This window comes from Salvelinus fontinalis, chromosome 32 (assembly GCF_029448725.1).
Source record: "Salvelinus fontinalis isolate EN_2023a chromosome 32, ASM2944872v1, whole genome shotgun sequence".
In the NCBI taxonomy this organism is placed as follows: Eukaryota; Metazoa; Chordata; class Actinopteri; order Salmoniformes; family Salmonidae; genus Salvelinus; species Salvelinus fontinalis.
The window spans coordinates 8849205-8870135 of record NC_074696.1 but is presented as its reverse complement, the minus strand read 5'-3'; the positions used below and the strand labels follow the sequence as shown (position 1 = coordinate 8870135).

The 20931-nt window shown below is 47.3% G+C and overlaps 1 protein-coding gene across 2 annotated transcripts in view; it reads right to left on the bottom strand.

The window, feature by feature from the left end:
* Positions 1 to 20569, bottom strand: part of LOC129830688 (importin subunit alpha-7) — a 46923-nt gene extending 26354 nt beyond the window's left edge. For both annotated transcript variants that reach the window (XR_008755621.1, XM_055893295.1), the window contains exons 1-7: positions 20432 to 20569; positions 5478 to 5611; positions 2395 to 2590; positions 1789 to 1883; positions 1382 to 1513; positions 939 to 1027; positions 735 to 834 (exon numbers count right to left, since the gene is read on the bottom strand). Coding sequence is in view for 1 of the 2 variants with exons in the window: in XM_055893295.1 (XP_055749270.1) it covers positions 735 to 834; positions 939 to 1027; positions 1382 to 1513; positions 1789 to 1883; positions 2395 to 2590; positions 5478 to 5611; positions 20432 to 20435 (750 nt within the window). In the remaining variant the exon portion in view is untranslated. The remainder of the gene's footprint in view (positions 1 to 734; positions 835 to 938; positions 1028 to 1381; positions 1514 to 1788; positions 1884 to 2394; positions 2591 to 5477; positions 5612 to 20431) is intronic.
* Between the last annotated feature and the right edge of the window lie 362 nt (positions 20570 to 20931).

The following is a 20931-nucleotide window of genomic DNA, read 5'->3' as shown; positions in this document are numbered from 1 at the left end:
TGAAACCATCTCTATATTAGATGTATCCAAAGACCCCTATGGAAGTCTAAATTAAACCATCTCTATATTAGATGTATCCAAAGAGCCCTATGGAAGTCTAAATGAAACCATCTCTATATTAGATGTATCCAAAGAGCCCTATGGAAGTCTAAATGAAACCATCTCTATATTAGATGTATCCAAAGAGCCCTATGGAAGTCCAAATGAAACCATCTCTATATTAGATTTATCCAAAGAGCCCAATGGAAGTCTAAATTAAACCATCTCTATATTAGATGTATCCAAAGAGCCCTATGGAAGTCTAAATGAAACCATCTCTATATTAGATGTATCCAAAGAGCCCTATGGAAGTCTAAATGAAACCATCTCTATATTAGATGTATCCAAAGAGCCCTATGGAAGTCTAAATGAAACCATCTCTATATTAGATGTATCCAAAGAGCCCTATGGAAGTCTAAATGAAACCATCTCTATATTAGATGTATCCAAAGACCCCTATGGAAGTCTAAATGAAACCATCTCTATATTAGATGTACCCAAAGAGCCCTATGGAAGTCTAAATGAAACCATCTCTATATTAGATGTATCCAAAGAGCCCTATGGAAGTCTAAATTAAACCATCTCTATATTAGATGAATTCATTGTCTTCTGATCTGATACCTGAGTAAAGGTTCGAGGGGCTGGAGAAGGGGGGGGGGGGGTGGTTGGGACCATGGGTGGGGTTAGGGTATTACCTTTTCAAATACAGGTGGGGGGCTCTTCCCCCTGCACAGGTTAGACAGAGCCCACACTGCATTCCTGGTCATGGTCAGTCTGGTGGATTTAGTCAGAAGCCTGGAGAGGAACCATGAGAGCAGTAGATATCAGAGGACACAGGACCTCCACTCTGATTTCACTGACACATCAACAAAAACAGTTGTGTGATTGTGTGTGCTCACATTAATAGTGGTGGCAGGATATTACAGTTGAGTACGTAGTCTCTGCACACTGCACTGTCCCCTGCTATGTTACCCAAAGCCCACACCGCCTGGGAGAGAGAGACAGAGAAAGACAGAGAGACAGACAGACAGACACACAGAGAGAGAGAGAGAGACACAGAGAGAGAGAGAGAGAGAGAGAGACAGAGAGAGAGAGAGAGACACAGAGAGAGAGACACAGAGAGAGAGAGAGAGAGAGAGAGAGAGAGAGAGAGACACAGAGAGAGAGAGAGAGAGAGAGACAGAGAGAAAAGCAGGTTCTGATCATACTAGGTCCAACACCACAGCTAGGTATAAATTAATCGACGGTCTTGTAATAAATTTTTTCCCCATGACTGTTCATATGTACACGTCTTGTAATACAAGCCATGACTGTTCAGATGTACACGGAGTCGGGCCTTTACCTGTTCCTGAACATCTTCGAAGTCCGAGTTGAGAAGTTCTATAAAGATGGGTACTGCTCCTGCCTCGATTACTATGTTAGTCTGCATGGAAGTACCTGATGCTATGTTGGTCAGGGCCCAGGCTGCCTCAAACTACACACACACACACACACACACACACACACACACACACACACACACACACACACACACACACACACACACACACACTTTATTAATGACATCGGTATTGTGTAATAAAACTTGACATAAATGTTATTGTAGACAGCAATAATTTACAATGACATCCACAATGTATTAGTAGCAAATGAAAAGCCTGATCATTCTCTTAAGTTTCTAGTATTTGTCTGGGTTAACTTTTCTATTTTACCAATACAAACTGTTTCCTTATATTTACAAGGTCTCACCTGTAATGTGCAGTTGACGCTCATCTTGAGGAACTCTACAAACCTCTCTACAATGCCCGGGGTGTTGATGACCTCGTCAATAGGTGGATTGGGTTCTTGGAACAGATCAGACAGAGAATATATGAGGTCTAACAATTAGCACCATGGACTCACAACCTTTATCACCCTAGAGAGAGGTAGCCGAATCAGCCCAGTTAGTGTTGGGCATGGAGCCGGAGGGACAAGAGCCCCCCAGGAGGTAGGAGGGACAACAACCCCCCAGGAGGGACAACAGCCCCCCAGGAGGGACAACAGCCCCCCAGGAGGGACAACAGCCCCCCAGGAGGGACAACAGCCCCCCAGGTGGGACAACAGCCCCCCAGGAGGGACAACAGCCCCCCTGGAGGGACAACAGCCCCCCTGGAGGGACAACAGCCCCCCAGGAGGGACAACAGCCCCCCAGGAGGGACAACAGCCCCCCAGGAGGTACAACAGCCCCCCAGGAGGTACAACAGCCCCCCCGGAGGTACAACAGCCCGGGGGTCCCCAGTACAAGGAGTGAAGGGCAGGGCTATACACAGACAGGTTACAAAATATCCTGATAATATTCACTGAACAGCCTGGTACCTTTGGACAGTAGTTTCCTGAATGTCTGTGTTGTAGTGAGTTGAAGCTCTGGGTCCTCGGAGAAGAGCATTTCCACCAGGCGTCTAGTTAGGACTCCTTCCTCTGTGGCTGTGGAGTCCACATACGAGTCGACCAGTGGACTCTCAAACATGACTCCCTCCTCGTTCAACATGTCAACGTTTCTCCTCTTGAACAGCTGCCAAATACAGGAAAGCAACAGCAGATCAGTTTCTCTCTCTGTGTGTGTGTGTGTGTTCTGCTTAGGCCGTGTGTGGTAAGCTGTGCTAGGTGTTATACATGTGGGCTAGGTGTTCCAGGCTAGGTGTTCCAGGCTAGGTGTTCCAGGCTAGGTGTTCCAGGCTAGGTGTTCCAGGCTAGGTGTTCCAGGCTAGGTGTTAGCTTTTGAAAATGCCCAAAGAGCATTTAACATCATATAACAGAATCTGTATGATTTAAAGCTGGTTCTAAATTCAGGTAAAACAAAATGCATGGTATTTTCAAATGCCAGGCATGTCACTAATCATGTCATTGCTACATTGGCTGGACATACTATAGAGCAAGTTAAAGTGTACACATATTTGGGTGTGTGGGTTGATGATAAGCGGAGCTTCACTGTGCATGTAGAGAACTTGATAAGGAAGCTCAAGCTGAAAATAGGATTTTATTACCGGCATAAGGCTTGTTTTTCTTTTGAGGCCAGGAAGGAGCTGGTACGATGTACATTACTGTCGGTTTTAGATTTTAGTAATGTTATATATATATGCAGGCCTCAGCCACTACCCTGAGAGCACTTGATTCAGTGTATCATGCAGCCCTCGGCCACTACCCTGAGAGCACTTGATTCAGTGTATCATGCAGCCCTCAACCACTACCCTGAGAGCACTTGATTCAGTGTATCATGCAGTCCTCAGCCACTACCCTGAGAGCCCTTGATTCAGTGTATCATGCAGCCCTCAGCCACTACCCTGAGAGCACTTGATTCAGTGTATCATGCAGCCCTCGGCCACTACCCTGAGAGCACTTGATTCAGTGTATCATGCAGCCCTCGGCCACTACCTTGAGAGCACTTGATTCAGTGTATCATGCAGCCCTCAACCACTACCCTGAGAGCACTTGATTCAGTGTATCATGCAGCCCTCGGCCACTACCTTGAGAGCACTTGATTCAGTGTATCATGCAGCCCTCAGCCACTACCCTGAGAGCACTTGATTCAGTGTATCATGCAGCCCTCAACCACTACCCTGAGAGCACTTGATTCAGTGTATCATGCAGCCCTCAACCACTACCCTGAGAGCACTTGATTCAGTGTATCATGCAGCCCTCAACCACTACCCTGAGAGCCCTTGATTCAGTGTATCATGCAGTCCTCAACCACTACCCTGAGAGCACTTGATTCAGTGTATCATGCAGTCCTCAGCCACTACCCTGACAGCACTTGATTCAGTGTATCATGCAGCCCTCAGCCACTACCCTGAGAGCACTTGATTCAGTGTATCATGCAGCCCTCAGCCACTACCCTGAGAGCACTTGATTCAGTGTATCATGCAGCCCTCGGCCACTACCTTGAGAGCACTTGATTCAGTGTATCATGCAGCCCTCAACCACTACCCTGAGAGCCCTTGATTCAGTGTATCATGCAGTCCTCAACCACTACCCTGAGAGCACTTGATTCAGTGTATCATGCAGTCCTCAGCCACTACCCTGAGAGCACTTGATTCAGTGTATCATGCAGCCCTCAGCCACTACCCTGAGAGCACTTGATTCAGTGTATCATGCAGCCCTCAGCCACTACCCTGAGAGCACTTGATTCAGTGTATCATGCAGCCCTCAGCCACTACCCTGACAGCACTTGATTCAGTGTATCATGCAGCCCTCAGCCACTACCCTGAGAGCACTTGATTCAGTGTATCATGCAGTCCTCAGCCACTACCCTGACAGCACTTGATTCAGTGTATCATGCAGCCCTCAGGTTCATTACAAATCAGAAACGTCTAACACATCATCGTGATCTCTACAGCGCTGTTGGCTGGTCGTCATTGACCTTGAGTAGTCTTAAACACTGGTATACACTGATTTATAAGGACATATTTTAGTTGGTAAATAAATATCAATTACGGTCCCATTCTCATTTACTTCTAACAGAACCAAACATTAGAACAGGTCATGGTAGAAATAGTTTTAGTTACTCAGCTCCGTGGTTCTGGAATTCTCTCCTGAACATTTTAAAATGTGACGATCTAGTTTCGTTGGTGGAGTTTAAACACTTGATCGATGTATATATATATCATAGAAGAGTGTAATTGTCTTTAGTCAAGATGTTTGTGTTTTTAATGTAATATGTTTTTGTTGTAGTGCATGTGTGTTTATAGTTTAGTTTAGTGTTGTGTATGTAAGTTGTTTTGTCTGAAACGTGGTTCCCCCTGCTGCTATTGGACCAGGTCTCTCTTGGAAAAGAGATGTTCTCTCAATGAGAAAAAACCTGTATAAATAAAGGTAAAAATATATGTTTTTAAAAAGGTGTTATGTTCTGTACCTCTCCTGTTTAGACACTAGCAGTGGGCCAGGCGTTCTAGGCCAGGCGTTCTAGGCCAGGCGTTCTAGGCCAGGCGTTCTAAGCCAGGCGTTCTAAGCCAGGCGTTCTAAGCCAGGCGTTCTAAGCCAGGCGTTCTAAGCCAGGCGTTCTAAGCCAGGCGTTCTAGGCCAGGCGTTCTAGGCCAGGCGTTCTAGGCCAGGCGTTCTAGGCCAGGCGTTCTAGGCCAGGCGTTCTAGGCCAGGCGTTCTAGGCCAGGCGTTCTAGGCCAGGCGTTCTAGGCCAGGCGTTCTAGGCCAGGCGTTCTAGGCCAGGCGTTCTAGGCCAGGCGTTCTAGGCCAGGCGTTCTAGGCCAGGCGTTCTAGGCCAGGCGTTCTAGGCCAGGCGTTCTAGGCCAGGCGTTCTAGGCCAGGCGTTCTAGGCCAGGCGTTCTAGGCCAGGCGTTCTAGGCCAGGCGTTCTAGGCCAGGCGTTCTAGGCCAGGCGTTCTAGGCCAGGCGTTCTAGGCCAGGCGTTCTAGGCCAGGCGTTCTATAGGTGGGTTATGTTGTGTACCTGTTGCTCTCGTTTCTGCTTCCTCAGCTGGACACCCTCCTCCTCTCTCCTGCGTCTCATCTCCTCCACATTCAGGGCTTTGTTCTTGTAGCTGTTCATCCTGTGGTTATCCTTCGCTGGACTGGCTGACGGCTCTGAAGCGCGCACACACACACACACACACACACACACAAGTTAGATCATATTTATAAAAATAAGCTCAACTAATCCTTAAACAGTATTTTTTTTTATTACAAATTTTGTCATAGAACGATTAGGCCATTAACAAAATTAAGTCTAGCAACAGTCGGCAGGAAAAACACTCAAGAGAAGTAACACACTTTCCAAGGAACAAGAGACTCTTCCATAGGAAGTCGACTGCATGTGTGTGTATGTCTCAGATCCCAGAGTGTAGACTTGGTGAGGACACGGGGGTATATGAGCCCAGTATAAACAAGCTCCTGGAAACAGAGCACGGCCACATGGGTAAAAATACACCGGAGTATGTGATGAGTCCACACTCACACGCACCAGATATGCAAATAGAGGCTTACATGTAGCCCAAGTAAACTTCTCTCTGACCGTCATAAACCTAACACACACACACAGCGGAAACACACACAGACTACACTGGCCCCACAGAGATGCAGCCCACAGACAGAGCTCTATTCTCCAGCATTCAGCTGGCAGACAAAAACATTTATTCAGGAGAGTTAATTGCTGAGGTAGCAGGAAGTGCCTGATCAGCCAGTCGACTGACCACTGGGCAAGCTGCCCCAACTCAGCATTTGTGCAGTCATAGCACCAGACCTGTTACCAGAAACAGCCAGACTGGGCACCAGACCTGTTACCAGAAACAGCCAGTCATAGCACCAGACCTGTTACCAGAAACAGCCAGTCATAGCACCAGACCTGTTACCAGAAACAGCCAGACTGGGCACCAGACCTGTTAACAGAAACAGCCAGTCATAGCACCAGACCTGTTACCAGAAACAGCCAGACTGGGCACCAGACCTGTTAACAGAAACAGCCAGTCATAGCACCAGACCTGTTACCAGAAACAGCCAGACTGGGCACCAGACCTGTTACCAGAAACAGCCAGACTGGGCACCAGACCCGTTACCAGAAACAGCCAGACTGGGCACCAGACCTGTTACCAGAAACAGCCAGACTGGGCACCAGACCTGTTACCAGAAACAGCCAGACTGGGCACCAGACCTGTTACCAGAAACAGCCAGACTGGGCACCAGACCTGTTACCAGAAACAGCCAGACTGGGCACCAGACGTGTTACCAGAAACAGCCAGACTGGGCACCAGACCCGTTACCAGAAACAGCCAGACTGGGCACCAGACCCATTACCAGAAGCAGTCTTATGTCTAACAATATAAATTATATTTAAATTGGCGGGGGCAAAAAAAGAACCCAAAAAAGACCCGCAGGCCACCAGGTGGAGAATCCTGTTTGAAAGGAACCATCCAGGTGTTTAGTTGCATTAGAAGATGATGTCACAATCTGGCCTTCTGCCTGCAAGCCACAACCACCACCACAGGGGCTGGGATAACGTTCACATGATCTTACACCTTTAGTTCAAATCAGAATAGTTTTTAGCCCACACAGAAGCCTGCTGTAATGATGTGTGATGCTGCCTCACCCCAAGGCCCAAGACAGTATTGGGGGGGGGGGGGTGTGTGTGTGTGTGTGTGTGTGTGTGTGTGTGTGTGTGTGTGTGTGTGTGTGTGTGTGTGTGTGTGTGTGTGTGTGTGTGTGTGTGTGTGTGTGTGTGTGTGTGTGTGTGTGTGTGTGTGTGTGTGTGTGTGTGTGTGTGTGTGTGTGTGTGTGTGTGTGTGTGTGTGTGTGTGTGTGTGTGTGTGTGTGTGTGTGTGTGTGTGTGTGTGTGTGTGTGTGTGTGTGTGTGTGTGTGTGTGTGTGTGTGTGTGTGTGTGTGTGTGTGTGTGTGTGTGTGTGTGTGTGTGTGTGTGTGTGTGTGTGTGTGTGTGTGTGTGTGTGTGTGTGTGTGTGTGTGTGTGTGTGTGTGTGTGTGTGTGTGTGTGTGTGTGTGTGTGTGTGTGTGTGTGTGTGTGTGTGTGTGTGTGTGTGTGTGTGTGTGTGTGTGTGTGTGTGTGTGTGTGTGTGTGTGTGTGTGTGTGTGTGTGTGTGTGTGTGTGTGTGTGTGTGTGTGTGTGTGTGTGTGTGTGTGTGTGTGTGTGTGTGTGTGTGTGTGTGTGTGTGTGTGTGTGTGTGTGTGTGTGTGTGTGTGTGTGTGTGTGTGTGTGTGTGTGTGTGTGTGTGTGTGTGTGTGTGTGTGTGTGTGTGTGTGTGTGTGTGTGTGTGTGTGTGTGTGTGTGTGTGTGTGTGTGTGTGTGTGTGTGTGTGTGTGTGTGTGTGTGTGTGTGTGTGTGTGTGTGTGTGTGTGTGTGTGTGTGTGTGTGTGTGTGTGTGTGTGTGTGTGTGTGTGTGTGTGTGTGTGTGTGTGTGTGTCATCGTGATGTGTCCAGATGGTTCCATGCATTCATGCCCGCCCACAGCTTGTGCATGGGAAGCCTCGAATTTCCTCTATCTGATACAGCAGTGTGAGGAGTGAGGGTTTAGTCTCCCATGTTTAGGTCTGCTGTGAGATCATTATAAAACTAAATTAAGAACAACAGAAGAGGATTGTAGTCTACACTAGAAACGTTGGGACAGTTTGGTTTGGGCCAGGGGGGTATTCTAAGTATTTTGGGAATCCAACCCCCTCCCAACAGTTATTGCGTGAGGCCTGATGTCCATTACCAAAACAGGAGCATTCACCACGGGCAAGACTAGACACAGGAGGAGATTTTAAAGAGGGCAACCCTCCTATGGGACAAACCAGGATGATGTCCCCCCCGAGACACTGTCATTTTGGCACTTAAAATCAGCATTCATCCTTAACTAGGCAAGTCAGTTAAGAAAGTCTTATCTACAATGACGGCCTCCACCGTCAAACCCGGACAACGTTGGACCAATTGTGCGCTGCCCTATGGGACTCTCACGGCCGTTTGTGATACAGCCTGGATTCGAACCAGGGTGTCTGTAGTGAAGCCCCGGGCACTGAGATGCAGTGCCTTAGACCGCTGAGCCACTCGGGAGACAGTTAGGGCTGGGCGGTATGCAGATGTTCATATCGTCATACAGTCCTTCCCTTGTCCCAGATTTACGCTATTACCTGCTTAATACACAAGGGGGCGCCAGAAAACAAACATAAAAAAGCCCATTGAGCATCTATTACCAGAATGCTAATAAAATGAGCACAAGTAACAGTGAATTTCCATGGAGGCTGTTAAAATATGCTAATGAGCACAAATAAAAAATAAACGAAATACAAAAGACAGGCAATCCTGCTACCGAATTGTCGTTTTTGGTGAGTTTGGACATTTACAACCGAAAGTTAACGCGAGGCATTGTGCAAATGAACAAAGTTGAAACGCATGCTTGTCTGAAGGAAGAACAGAACTTAACAGCAAAAACAGGTTAAGACATGTTTGCAAATGTATAAAAAAAAACCAGATATGACATTTACATAAGTATTCAGACCCTTTAACTCAGTACTTTGTTGAAGCACCTTTTGTAGCGATTACAGCCTCGAGTCTTGATGCTACAAGCTTGGCACACCTGTATTCAGGGAGTTTCTCCCATTCTTCTCTGCAGATCCTCACAGGTTTGACTAGCGAAGCACTTTATGATGACAGAAGAATGCTACTGGTCGGTAGTCATTCAGTTCCCTTTCCCTTTATTGGGCACAGGGATGATAGTGGACATTTGAAGCAGGTTGGAATAGCCACTTGAGCTTGTGAGAGATTTTTTTTTTTAAATGTCAGAGAACACAACAGCCAACTGGTCTGCACATGCTCTGAGGGCCGGGGCTAAGGGTTGCCGTCTGGGCTGGCAGTCTTGCGAGGGGGGGTAACACGTTTGAATGGCTTCCATATGTCCTCAGTGTAGACCGGGTGTAGCATTGTCATCACGTTGTGATCTTGGGTTCTCCTCGGCAGCTCAGGGTCATTCTGCTCTAATCTTGAGGAAAAAGGGTATTTAGCACATCCGGTAGGGTGGCGTTGGTGACCGTAAGATGTGGATGGCTTTTCTTTTTGTAATCCATGATCGTTAGGAGCCCCTGCTACATACGCCTCGTGTCCGACCCTCTGAATTCCTCCTCCGCTTGGTCCTAATGCTTATGTTTCGTCATCTTGATCGATCTGCACAAGTCCTATTTGCAAGTAGAAAGTAGATTTAATTTCTTCCCGGTACGGGATCTCCTGCGGGTGCACACATCTGAAGCAGAGAGGACCAGTACGTTCTGCCGCCCTAGGCTAGCCATCACTACTTCTATCCCCGCTAAACTAGGATAGTGTATAGCAGGGGGCGGTAATAGGTTTGTCATGGGGACAATTTTGTTCTCAGCTAGTAGGTTGTCAGAACATAATAGCAGCTGAATTCATTAAAACACATCCGGTTAGTAGGCTATAGATTCAGTTCAATGTCAGAAACATATCATTATATTTTCAATCTGAATACATTGGTGATTTTTATCAATGGTCTCTTATTATATATATTTTTTTCTTACTTTGTGTGTTGATTAGGAAAAACAGGTTGCAATAAAAATAGAAAATGTCGCTCTGAAAAAGACAAAAAGGAAAAAAGGTGAATAATGAAAATAGAAGTTTCAGGGAAGAATGGACAGAGAAAAGGCATTCTCGACATATTTCTCCAATGTAAAACCAGAGTGTCTTGCTTGCAACGGAAACGGTGGCAAAAAGTAACCTTCCACCCAGACAGAAGCTTGCCCGACGCATGAAAATGTAAAGCTTCAACTGCTGGCTAACTCGTCCGTTGCTTAACCCAACAAGAGAAACGCTTCCCTAAAAGCTGCCCGGGTTTAAACCTCTCTTTTCAGAAAGTGAAAAAGTGGGAAAAAAAGGGAAAAAAAGGGACAGAATATGAGTCATTCTTTTGTCTCCTCGAATACTGAAGGCCGCAGCTCAGCTTCAGAAACCAATCAACATAACCCCCAGTCAGTCACCTGGGCATTTTAAATCTCGTTTCTAGCACAAGGCATCACGGAGTTAAAGCATTGTTATAGAGCGCTTTATATTATCCGACGCCTTTTTTCGGTTCATTTATTTAAAAAATATAAAGCTAACAAAAAACTATCCCTTTATTTGACCTTATCTTTAAGAAAAGGGTACGTCATAATGATTTTAAAAAAGGTGTCTGTCTCATGAAATTGTAATTAATACATTTGGTCTCCAGTCTACGGGCTACAGAATAACCATGTACGATACTCTATTTACCATAGTCTACATCATGTATACTAAACAAAAATAAACTAATTCAATGATTTTACTGAGTTACAGTTCGTAAGGAAAAATAATAAATCTGTAAATCGAAATAAATTCATTAGGCCCTAATCTACAGATATCACAACTGGGAATACAGATATGCATCTGTTGGTCACAGACACCTTTAAAAAAAAAAAAAAAAAAAAGTAGGGGTGTGGATCAGAAAACCAGTCAGTATCTGGTAGAGCTCAACCGATTAACCGGAATGGCCGATTAATTAGGGCCGATTTCAAGTTTTCATAACAATCGGAAATCGGTAATTTTGGACACCGATTTAAAAAAAATATACACTGCTCAAAAAAATAAAGGGAACACTTAAACAACACAATGTAACTCCAAGTCAATCACACTTCTGTGAAATCAAACTGTCCACTTAGGAAGCAACACTGATTGACAATACATTTCACATGCTGTTGTGCAAATGGAATAGACAAAAGGTGGAAATTATAGGCAATTAGCAAGACACCCCAAAAAAGGAGTGATTCTGCAGGTGGTGACCACAGACCACTTCTCAGTTCCTATGGTTCCTGGCTGATGTTTTGGTCACTTTTGAATGCTGGCGGTGCTCTCACTCTAGTGGTAGCATGAGACGGAGTCTACAACCCACACAAGTGGCTCAGGTAGTGCAGTTCATCCAGGATGGCACATCAATGTGAGCTGTGGCAAAAAGGTTTGCTGTGTCTGTCAGCGTAGTGTCCAGAGCATGGAGGCGCTACCAGGAGACAGGCCAGTACATCAGGAGACGTGGAGGAGGCCGTAGGAGGGCAACAACCCAGCAGCAGGACCGCTACCTCCGCCTTTGTGCAAGGAGGTACACTGCCAGCGCCCTGCAAAATGACCTCCAGCCAGAGCCAGAGCCACTTGTGTGGGTTGTAGACTCTGTCTCATGCTACCACTAGAGTGAGAGCACCGCCAGCATTCAAAAGTGACCAAAACATCAGCCAGGAACCATAGGAACTGAGAAGTGGTCTGTGGTCACCACCTGCAGAATCACTCCTTTTTTGGGGGTGTCTTGCTAATTGCCTATAATTTCCACCTTTTGTCTATTCCATTTGCACAACAGCATGTGAAATTTATTGTCAATCAGTGTTGCTTCCTAAGTGGACAGTTTGATTTCACAGAAGTGTGATTGACTTGGAGTTACATTGTGTTGTTTAAGTGTTCCCTTTATTTTTTGGGGCAGTATATATATATATATATATATATATATATATATATATATATATATATATATATATATATATATATATAGTTTTTTTACACCTTTATTTAACTAGGCAAGTCAGTTAAGAACACATTCTTATTTTCAATGACGGCCTACCGGGGAACAGTGGGTTAACTGCCTTGTTCAGGGGCAGAACAGATTTTAACCTTGTCAGCTCAGGAATTTAATCTTGCAACCTTACGGTTAACTAGTCCATCGCTCTAACCACCTGCCTCACGAGGAGCCCGCCTGTTACGCGAATGCAGTAAGAAGCCAAGGTAAGTTGCTAGCTAGCATTAAACTTAGTTATAAAAAAAATCAATCATAATCACTAGTTATAACTACACATGTTTGATGATATTACTAGTTTATCTAGCGTGCCCTGCGTTGCATATAATCGATCCAGTGCACATTCGCGAAAAAGGACTGTCGTTGCTCCAACGTGTACCTAACCTTAAACATCAATGCCTTTCTTAAAATGAATACACAGAAGTATATATTTTTTAAACCTGCATATTTAGCTAAAGGAAATCCAGGTTAGCAGGCAATATTAACCAGGTGAAATTGTGTCACTTCTCTTGCGTTCATTGCACGCAGAGTCAGAGTATATGCAACAGTTTGGGCCGCCTGGCTCTTTGCGAACTAATTTGCCAGAATTTTACGTAATTATGACATAACATTGAAGGTTCTGCAATGTAACAGGAATATTTAGACTTATGGATGCCAACCGTTAGATAAAATACGAAACGGTTCCGTATTTCACTGAAAGAATAAACGTCTTGATTTTTCGAAATTATAGTTTCCGGATTCGACCATATTAATGACCAAAGGCTGGTATTTCTGTGTGTTATTATGTTATAATTAGGTCTATGATTTGATATTTGATAGAGCAGTCTGACTGAGCGGTGGTTGGCAGCAGCAGGCTCGTAAGCATTGATTCAAACAGCACTTTCGTGCGTTTGCCAGCAGCTGTTTATTTACATTTACATTTAAGTCATTTAGCAGACGCTCTTATCCAGAGCCACTTACAAATTGGTGCATTCACCTTATATCCAGTGGAACATCCACTTTACAATAGTGCATCTAAATATTTTAGGGGGGGGGGGGGGGGGGGGTTAGAAGAATTACTTTATCCTATCCTAGGTATTCCTTAAAGAGGTGGGGTTTCAGGTGTCTCCGGAAGGTGGTGATTGACTCCGCTGACCTGGCGTCGTGAGGGAGTTTGTTCCACCATTGGGGGGCCAGAGCAGCGAACAGTTTTGACTGGGCTGAGCGGGAACTGTACTTCCTCAGAGGTAGGGAGGCGAGCAGGCCAGAGGTGGATGAACGCAGTGCCCTTGTTTGGGTGTAGGGCCTAATCAGAGCCTGAAGGTACGGAGGTGCCGTTCCCCTCACAGCTCCGTAGGCAAGCACCATGGTCTTGTAGCGGACGCGAGTTTCAACTGGAAGCCAGTGGAGAGAGCGGAGGAGCGGGGTGACGTGAGAGAACTTGGGAAGGTTGAACACCAGACGGGCTGCGGCCTATCAAGAGTAGACTTCAAGCCTATCAACTCCCGAGATTAGGCTGGTGTAACCGATGTGAAATGGTTAGCTAGTTAGCGGGGTGCGCACTAATAGCGTTTCAAACGTCACTCGCTCTGAGACTTGGAGTAGTTGTTCCCCTTGCTCTGCAAGGGCCGCGGCTTTTGTGGAGCGATGGGTAACGCTGCTTCGAGGCTGGATGTTTTCGATGTGTTCCTGGTTCGAGCCCAGGTAGGGGCGAGGAGAGGGACGGAAGCTATACTGTTACACTGACAATACTAAAGTGCCTATAAGAACATCCAATAGTCAAAGCTTAATGAAATACAAATGGTAGAGAGAGAAATAGTCCTATAATTCCTATAATAACTACAACCTAAAACTTCATACCTGGGAATATTGAAGACTCATGTTAAAAGGAACCACCAGTTTTCATATGTTCTCATGTTCTGAGCAAGGAACTTAAACGTTAGCTTTTCTTACATGGCACATATTGCACTTTTACTTTCTTCTCCAACACATTGTTTTTGCATTATTTAAAACAAATTGAACATGTTTCATTATTTATTTGAGGCTAAATTGATTTGATTGATGTATTATAATAATTAATGAATAAAATAAAAGTGTTCGTTCAGTATTGTTATAATTGTCATTATTACAAATAAATGAATAAATATATTCTTTTGGGGGGGGTGATTAATCGGTATCGGCTTTTTCGGTCCTCCAATAATCGGTATCGGCATTGAAAAATCATAATCGGTCGACCTCTACCATGTACATATGATTAACACAACTTGAACTCTTGAAACACACACAGCACAGAGGGCGATTGGCATGTTGATGTTGCTCAGTGAGTACAAACCGGTTTGACCAGAGGAGAAGTGAGCCACTCAACACAAGGGCAACTGTCTGATAACAACATGATAGCTCATGCATGATGAATCTAACCACCTTTAAAAGTGCAGAGAGAGTGAGGGAGAGCAAGTGAAGGACAGTTAGATATGTGGAGAACGCTACTAGTCAGCGGTCAGCGGGAAACGCTACTAGTCAGCGGTCAGCGGGAAACGCTACTGGTCAGCGGTCAGCGGGAAACGCTACTGGTCAGCGGTCAGAGGGAAACGCTACTGGTCAGCGGTCAGCGGGAAACGCTACTAGTCAGCGGTCAGCGGGAAACGCTACTAGTCAGCGGGAAACGCTACTGGTCAGCGGTCAGAGGGAAACGCTACTAGTCAGCGGGAAACGCTACTAGTCAGCGGTCAGAGGGAAACGCTACTGGTCAGCGGTCAGAGGGAAACGCTACTGGTCAGCGGGAAACGCTACTAGTCAGCGGGAAACGCTACTAGTCAGCGGGAAACGCTACTAGTCAGCGGGAAACGCTACTAGTCAGCGGTCAGAGGGAAACGCTACTAGTCAGCGGGAAACGCTACTAGTCAGCGGGAAACGCTACTAGTCAGCGGTCAGAGGGAAACGCTACTAGTCAGCGGTCAGAGGGAAACGCTACTAGTCAGCGGTCAGAGGGAAACGCTACTAGTCAGCGGTCAGAGGGAAACGCTACTAGTCAGCGGTCAGAGGGAAACGCTACTAGTCAGCGGTCAGAGGGAAACGCTACTAGTCAGCGGTCAGAAGGGAAACGCTACTAGTCAGCGGTCAGAAGGGAAACGCTACTAGTCAGCGGTCAGAAGGGAAACGCTACTAGTCAGCGGTCAGAAGGGAAACGCTACTAGTCAGCGGTCAGAGGGAAACGCTACTAGTCAGCGTTCAGAGGGAAACGCTACTAGTCAGCGGTCAGAGGGAAACGCTACTAGTCAGCGGTCAGAGGGAAACGCTACTAGTCAGCGGTCAGAGGGAAACGCTCCTAGTCAGCGGTCAGAGGGAAACGCTCCTAGTCAGCGGGAAACGCTCCTAGTCAGCGGGAAACGCTCCTAGTCAGCGGGAAACGCTCCTAGTCAGCGGGAAACGCTCCTAGTCAGCGGGAAACGCTCCTAGTCAGCGGGAAACGCTCCTAGTCAGCGGGAAACGCTCCTAGTCAGCGGGAAACGCTCCTAGTCAGCGGGAAACGCTACTAGTCAGCGGGAAACGCTACTAGTCAGCGGGAAACGCTACTAGTCAGCGGGAAACGCTACTAGTCAGCGGGAAACGCTACTAGTCAGCGGTCAGAGGGAAACGCTACTAGTCAGCGGTCAGAGGGAAACGCTACTAGTCAGCGGGAAACGCTACTAGTCAGCGGGAAACGCTACTAGTCAGCGGGAAACGCTACTAGTCAGCGGGAAACGCTACTAGTCAGCGGGAAACGCTACTAGTCAGCGGGAAACGCTACTAGTCAGCGGGAAACGCTACTAGTCAGCGGGAAACGCTACTAGTCAGCGGTCAGAGGGAAACGCTACTAGTCAGCGGTCAGAGGGAAACGCTACTAGTCAGCGGTCAGAGGGAAACGCTACTAGTCAGCGGTCAGAGGGAAACGCTACTAGTCAGCGGTCAGAGGGAAACGCTACTAGTCAGCGGTCAGAGGGAAACGCTACTAGTCAGCGGTCAGAGGGAAACGCTACTAGTCAGCGGTCAGAGGGAAACGCTACTAGTCAGCGGTCAGAGGGAAACGCTACTAGTCAGCGGGAAACGCTACTGGTCAGCGGTCAGAGGGAAACGCTACTAGTCAGCGGGAAACGCTACTAGTCAGCGGTCAGAGGGAAACGCTACTGGTCAGCGGTCAGAGGGAAACGCTACTGGTCAGCGGGAAACGCTACTAGTCAGCGGGAAACGCTACTAGTCAGCGGGAAACGCTACTAGTCAGCGGTCAGAGGGAAACGCTACTAGTCAGCGGTCAGAGGGAAACGCTACTAGTCAGCGGTCAGAGGGAAACGCTACTAGTCAGCGGTCAGAGGGAAACGCTACTAGTCAGCGGTCAGAGGGAAACGCTACTAGTCAGCGGTCAGAGGGAAACGCTACTAGTCAGCGGTCAGAGGGAAACGCTCCTAGTCAGCGGGAAACGCTCCTAGTCAGCGGGAAACGCTCCTAGTCAGCGGGAAACGCTCCTAGTCAGCGGGAAACGCTCCTAGTCAGCGGGAAACGCTACTAGTCAGCGGGAAACGCTACTAGTCAGCGGGAAACGCTACTAGTCAGCGGGAAACGCTACTAGTCAGCGGGAAACGCTACTCTTCAGCGGGAAACGCTACTAGTCAGCGGGAAACGCTACTAGTCAGCGGGAAACGCTACTAGTCAGCGGGAAACGCTACTAGTCAGCGGGAAACGCTACTAGTCAGCGGGAAACGCTACTAGTCAGCGGGAAACGCTACTAGTCAGCGGTCAGAGGGAAACGCTACTAGTCAGCGGTCAGAGGGAAACGCTACTAGTCAGCGGTCAGAGGGAAACGCTACTAGTCAGCGGTCAGAGGGAAACGCTACTAGTCAGCGGGAAACGCTACTAGTCAGCGGGAAACGCTACTAGTCAGCGGGAAACGCTACTAGTCAGCGGGAAACGCTACTAGTCAGCGGGAAACGCTACTAGTCAGCGGGAAACGCTACTAGTCAGCGGGAAACGCTACTAGTCAGCGGGAAACGCTACTAGTCAGCGGGAAACGCTACTAGTCAGCGGGAAACGCTACTAGTCAGCGGGAAACGCTACTAGTCAGCGGGAAACGCTACTAGTCAGCGGGAAACGCTACTAGTCAGCGGGAAACGCTACTAGTCAGCGGGAAACGCTACTAGTCAGCGGGAAACGCTACTAGTCAGCGGTCAACGCTACTAGTCAGCGGTCAACGCTACTAGTCAGCGGTCAGAGGGAAACGCTACTAGTCAGCGGTCAGAGGGAAACGCTACTAGTCAGCGGTCAGAGGGAAACGCTACTAGTCAGCGGTCAGAGGGAAACGCTACTAGTCAGCGGTCAGAGGGAAACGCTACTAGTCAGCGGTCAGAGGGAAACGCTACTAGTCAGCGGTCAGAGGGAAACGCTACTAGTCAGCGGTCAGAGGGAAACGCTACTAGTCAGCGGTCAGAGGGAAACGCTACTAGTCAGCGGTCAGAGGGAAACGCTACTAGTCAGCGGTCAGAGGGAAACGCTACTAGTCAGCGGTCAGAGGGAAACGCTACTAGTCAGCGGTCAGAGGGAAACGCTACTAGTCAGCGGTCAGAGGGAAACGCTACTAGTCAGCGGTCAGAGGGAAACGCTACTAGTCAGCGGTCAGAGGGAAACGCAACTAGTCAGCGGTCAGAGGGAAACGCTACTAGTCAGCGGTCAGAGGGAAACGCTACTAGTCAGCGGTCAGAGGGAAACGCTACTAGTCAGCGGTCAGAGGGAAACGCTACTAGTCAGCGGTCAGAGGGAAACGCTCCTAGTCAGCGGTCAGAGGGAAACGCTCCTAGTCAGCGGTCAGAGGGAAACGCTACTAGTCAGCGGTCAGAGGGAAACGCTACTAGTCAGCGGTCAGAGGGAAACGCTACTAGTCAGCGGTCAGAGGGAAACGCTACTAGTCAGCGGTCAGAGGGAAACGCTACTAGTCAGCGGTCAGAGGGAAACGCTACTAGTCAACGGGAAACGCTACTAGTCAGCGGTCAGAGGGAAACGCTACTAGTCAGCGGTCAGAGGGAAACGCTACTAGTCAACGGGAAACGCTACTAGTCAGCGGTCAGAGGGAAACGCTACTAGTCAGCGGTCAGAGGGAAACGCTACTAGTCAGCGGTCAGAGGGAAACGCTACTAGTCAGCGGTCAGCGGGAAACGCTACTAGTCAGCGGGAAACGCTCCTAGTCAGCGGGAAACGCTCCTAGTCAGCGGGAAACGCTCCTAGTCAGCGGGAAACGCTCCTAGTCAGCGGGAAACGCTACTAGTCAGCGGGAAACGCTACTAGTCAGCGGGAAACGCTACTAGTCAGCGGGAAACGCTGCTAGTCAGCGGTCAGAGGGAAACGCTGCTAGTCAGCGGTCAGAGGGAAACGCTACTAGTCAGCGGGAAACGCTACTAGTCAGCGGGAAACGCTACTAGTCAGCGGGAAACGCTACTAGTCAGCGGGAAACGCTACTAGTCAGCGGGAAACGCTGCTAGTCAGCGGTCAGAGGGAAACGCTGCTAGTCAGCGGTCAGAGGGAAACGCTACTAGTCAGCGGTCAGAGGGAAACGCTACTAGTCAGCGGTCAGAGGGAAACGCTACTAGTCAGCGGTCAGAGGGAAACGCTACTGGTCAGCGGTCAGAGGGAAACGCTACTGGTCAGCGGTCAGAGGGAAACGCTACTAGTCAGCGGGAAACGCTACTAGTCAGCGGGAAACGCTACTAGTCAGCGGGAAACGCTACTAGTCAGCGGGAAACGCTACTAGTCAGCGGGAAACGCTACTAGTCAGCGGGAAACGCTACTAGTCAGCGGGAAACGCTACTAGTCAGCGGGAAACGCTACTAGTCAGCGGGAAACGCTACTAGTCAGCGGGAAACGCTACTAGTCAGCGGGAAACGCTACTAGTCAGCGGGAAACGCTACTAGTCAGCGGGAAACGCTACTAGTCAGCGGGAAACGCTACTAGTCAGCGGTCAGAGGGAAACGCTACTGGTCAGTGGTCAGAGGGAATCACTACTAGTCAGTGGTCAGAGGGTAACACTACTAGTCAGCGGTCAGAGGGAAACGCTACTAGTCAGCGGTCAGAGGGAAACGCTCCTAGTCAGCAGTCAGAGGGAATCGCTACTAGTCAGTGGTCAGAGGGTAACGCTACTAGTCAGCGGTCAGAGGGAATCCCTACTAGTCAGTGGTCAGAGGGTAACACTACTAGTCAGTGGAGAGAGGGTAACACTACTAGTCAGTGGAGAGAGTGTAACACTACTAGTCAGTGGTCAGAGGGTAACACTACTAGTCAGTGGAGAGAAGGGAAGTTGGAGAGAGAAGAAGCAGCAGCAAGTGAGAAGGGGGTCAGATATGTTGAGGACAACGAGAACCTGAAAAAAAGTGATGATACTCATATAGGTAGGTGATAATGCTAGTTCTCTCTACTGGACACACACACACACTTCCAGTATTTTCTATCATTGCCCCCTCTCAAACTAGAAGTAAACAACTGACTCCTCCCTGCCTAAATAGTTGAGACATCTCAATTACACTATCAATAGAAAGTGAGCCTTTTTCCACGTGTCTGAGTTTTGACATGTGGCTAACATTGAGTCCAAAATAAAATATACTAGAAATAACTTCTGGCTAGCTAGCGGTCTTGAGCAGCAGTCATCACTTGGGTCACAGTCTTGTGACACAAATGTGACAATTCATTAAATTCAATGGAGTACGATAGCTAGCGAGCAAGCTAAGTTAGTTCAGTTATGAACCTTATGTGGTAGCAACGTTTGAGTAAATGTAGCTAGCTAGATAGCTAACTAGCCAACTAGTTAACGTTACGATGGTTAACGTTAGCTTGTCAACAACAAAAAATTACGTAGGTGTGGCCCGCCCTAGTTAACTCAGTGTCAATACAAACGTACCAGTGGTATGACTGGTTGCTAACTGCAGTATCTAGTTAAATTGACAGTTAACTAGCAAAACCTGTTAACGTTATATGGCTAACGACCTGCGTACTAGTTAGCTTCCATGCTAACGTTACCTTCTAACACAGCAAAAAAGCTTACTAGCTAACAGACGATGCATGTAACGTTAGCTGTTGAAATTGCTAAATTAGCTTATAACGCTGTCTCTAACGTTACTTTCTTGAAGGAAACGTCGTCTAGAACAACCTAATACTTTACCAGGAAAGGTGGCAATTTGTAGACAAACACCCATATCATTCCGATATTATAAACAATCATTTTCGGCTTGCTAGCTACGTCAACTAGGGAGTTAACTTAGCTAGTAGGGATTTGACAAGAACGTATTCTCTCGCCCCGTGTATGAAGCACACGATCATAACACGGCCTAGAAACACAACATCGTAACTTACCCATTTTTTTTTTATCTTAAATGACAGATACTTCGTGTATTGTTCAGGAATAAATAGTAATCCTCTTTCTCTCTTGGCTTTCCAGAATTTGCTCTTCACAGACAATATGTCGTCATGAGAAATACGGAGGGCGAGAGATGACACATTTGATCCCACTGTTTCCCACGGACGCTAGGGGACGCGAATACGATACTACTGTTAATTTAATAATTATAATAATAAATTATTGCGCGATACATTTGTCAAAAATTCAAACAGTAGAATGTTTTTATGATATTTGATAAAGATTAAAGTCTTAATGTTACGTGCACAGGTACATACTGTGGCGGACTGAACGAAATTATGTAGAGCACCTCAAGATAAAACGTAATATTCAATATCGGCAAGTTAGACTAAAATATTAGCACTACATAATATGGTGGGTGATAACCTTCAATCTGGATAATAACAAAAAACCAATCTTAAGACATTTATCGACAAACATTACGAAAACAAGCAAC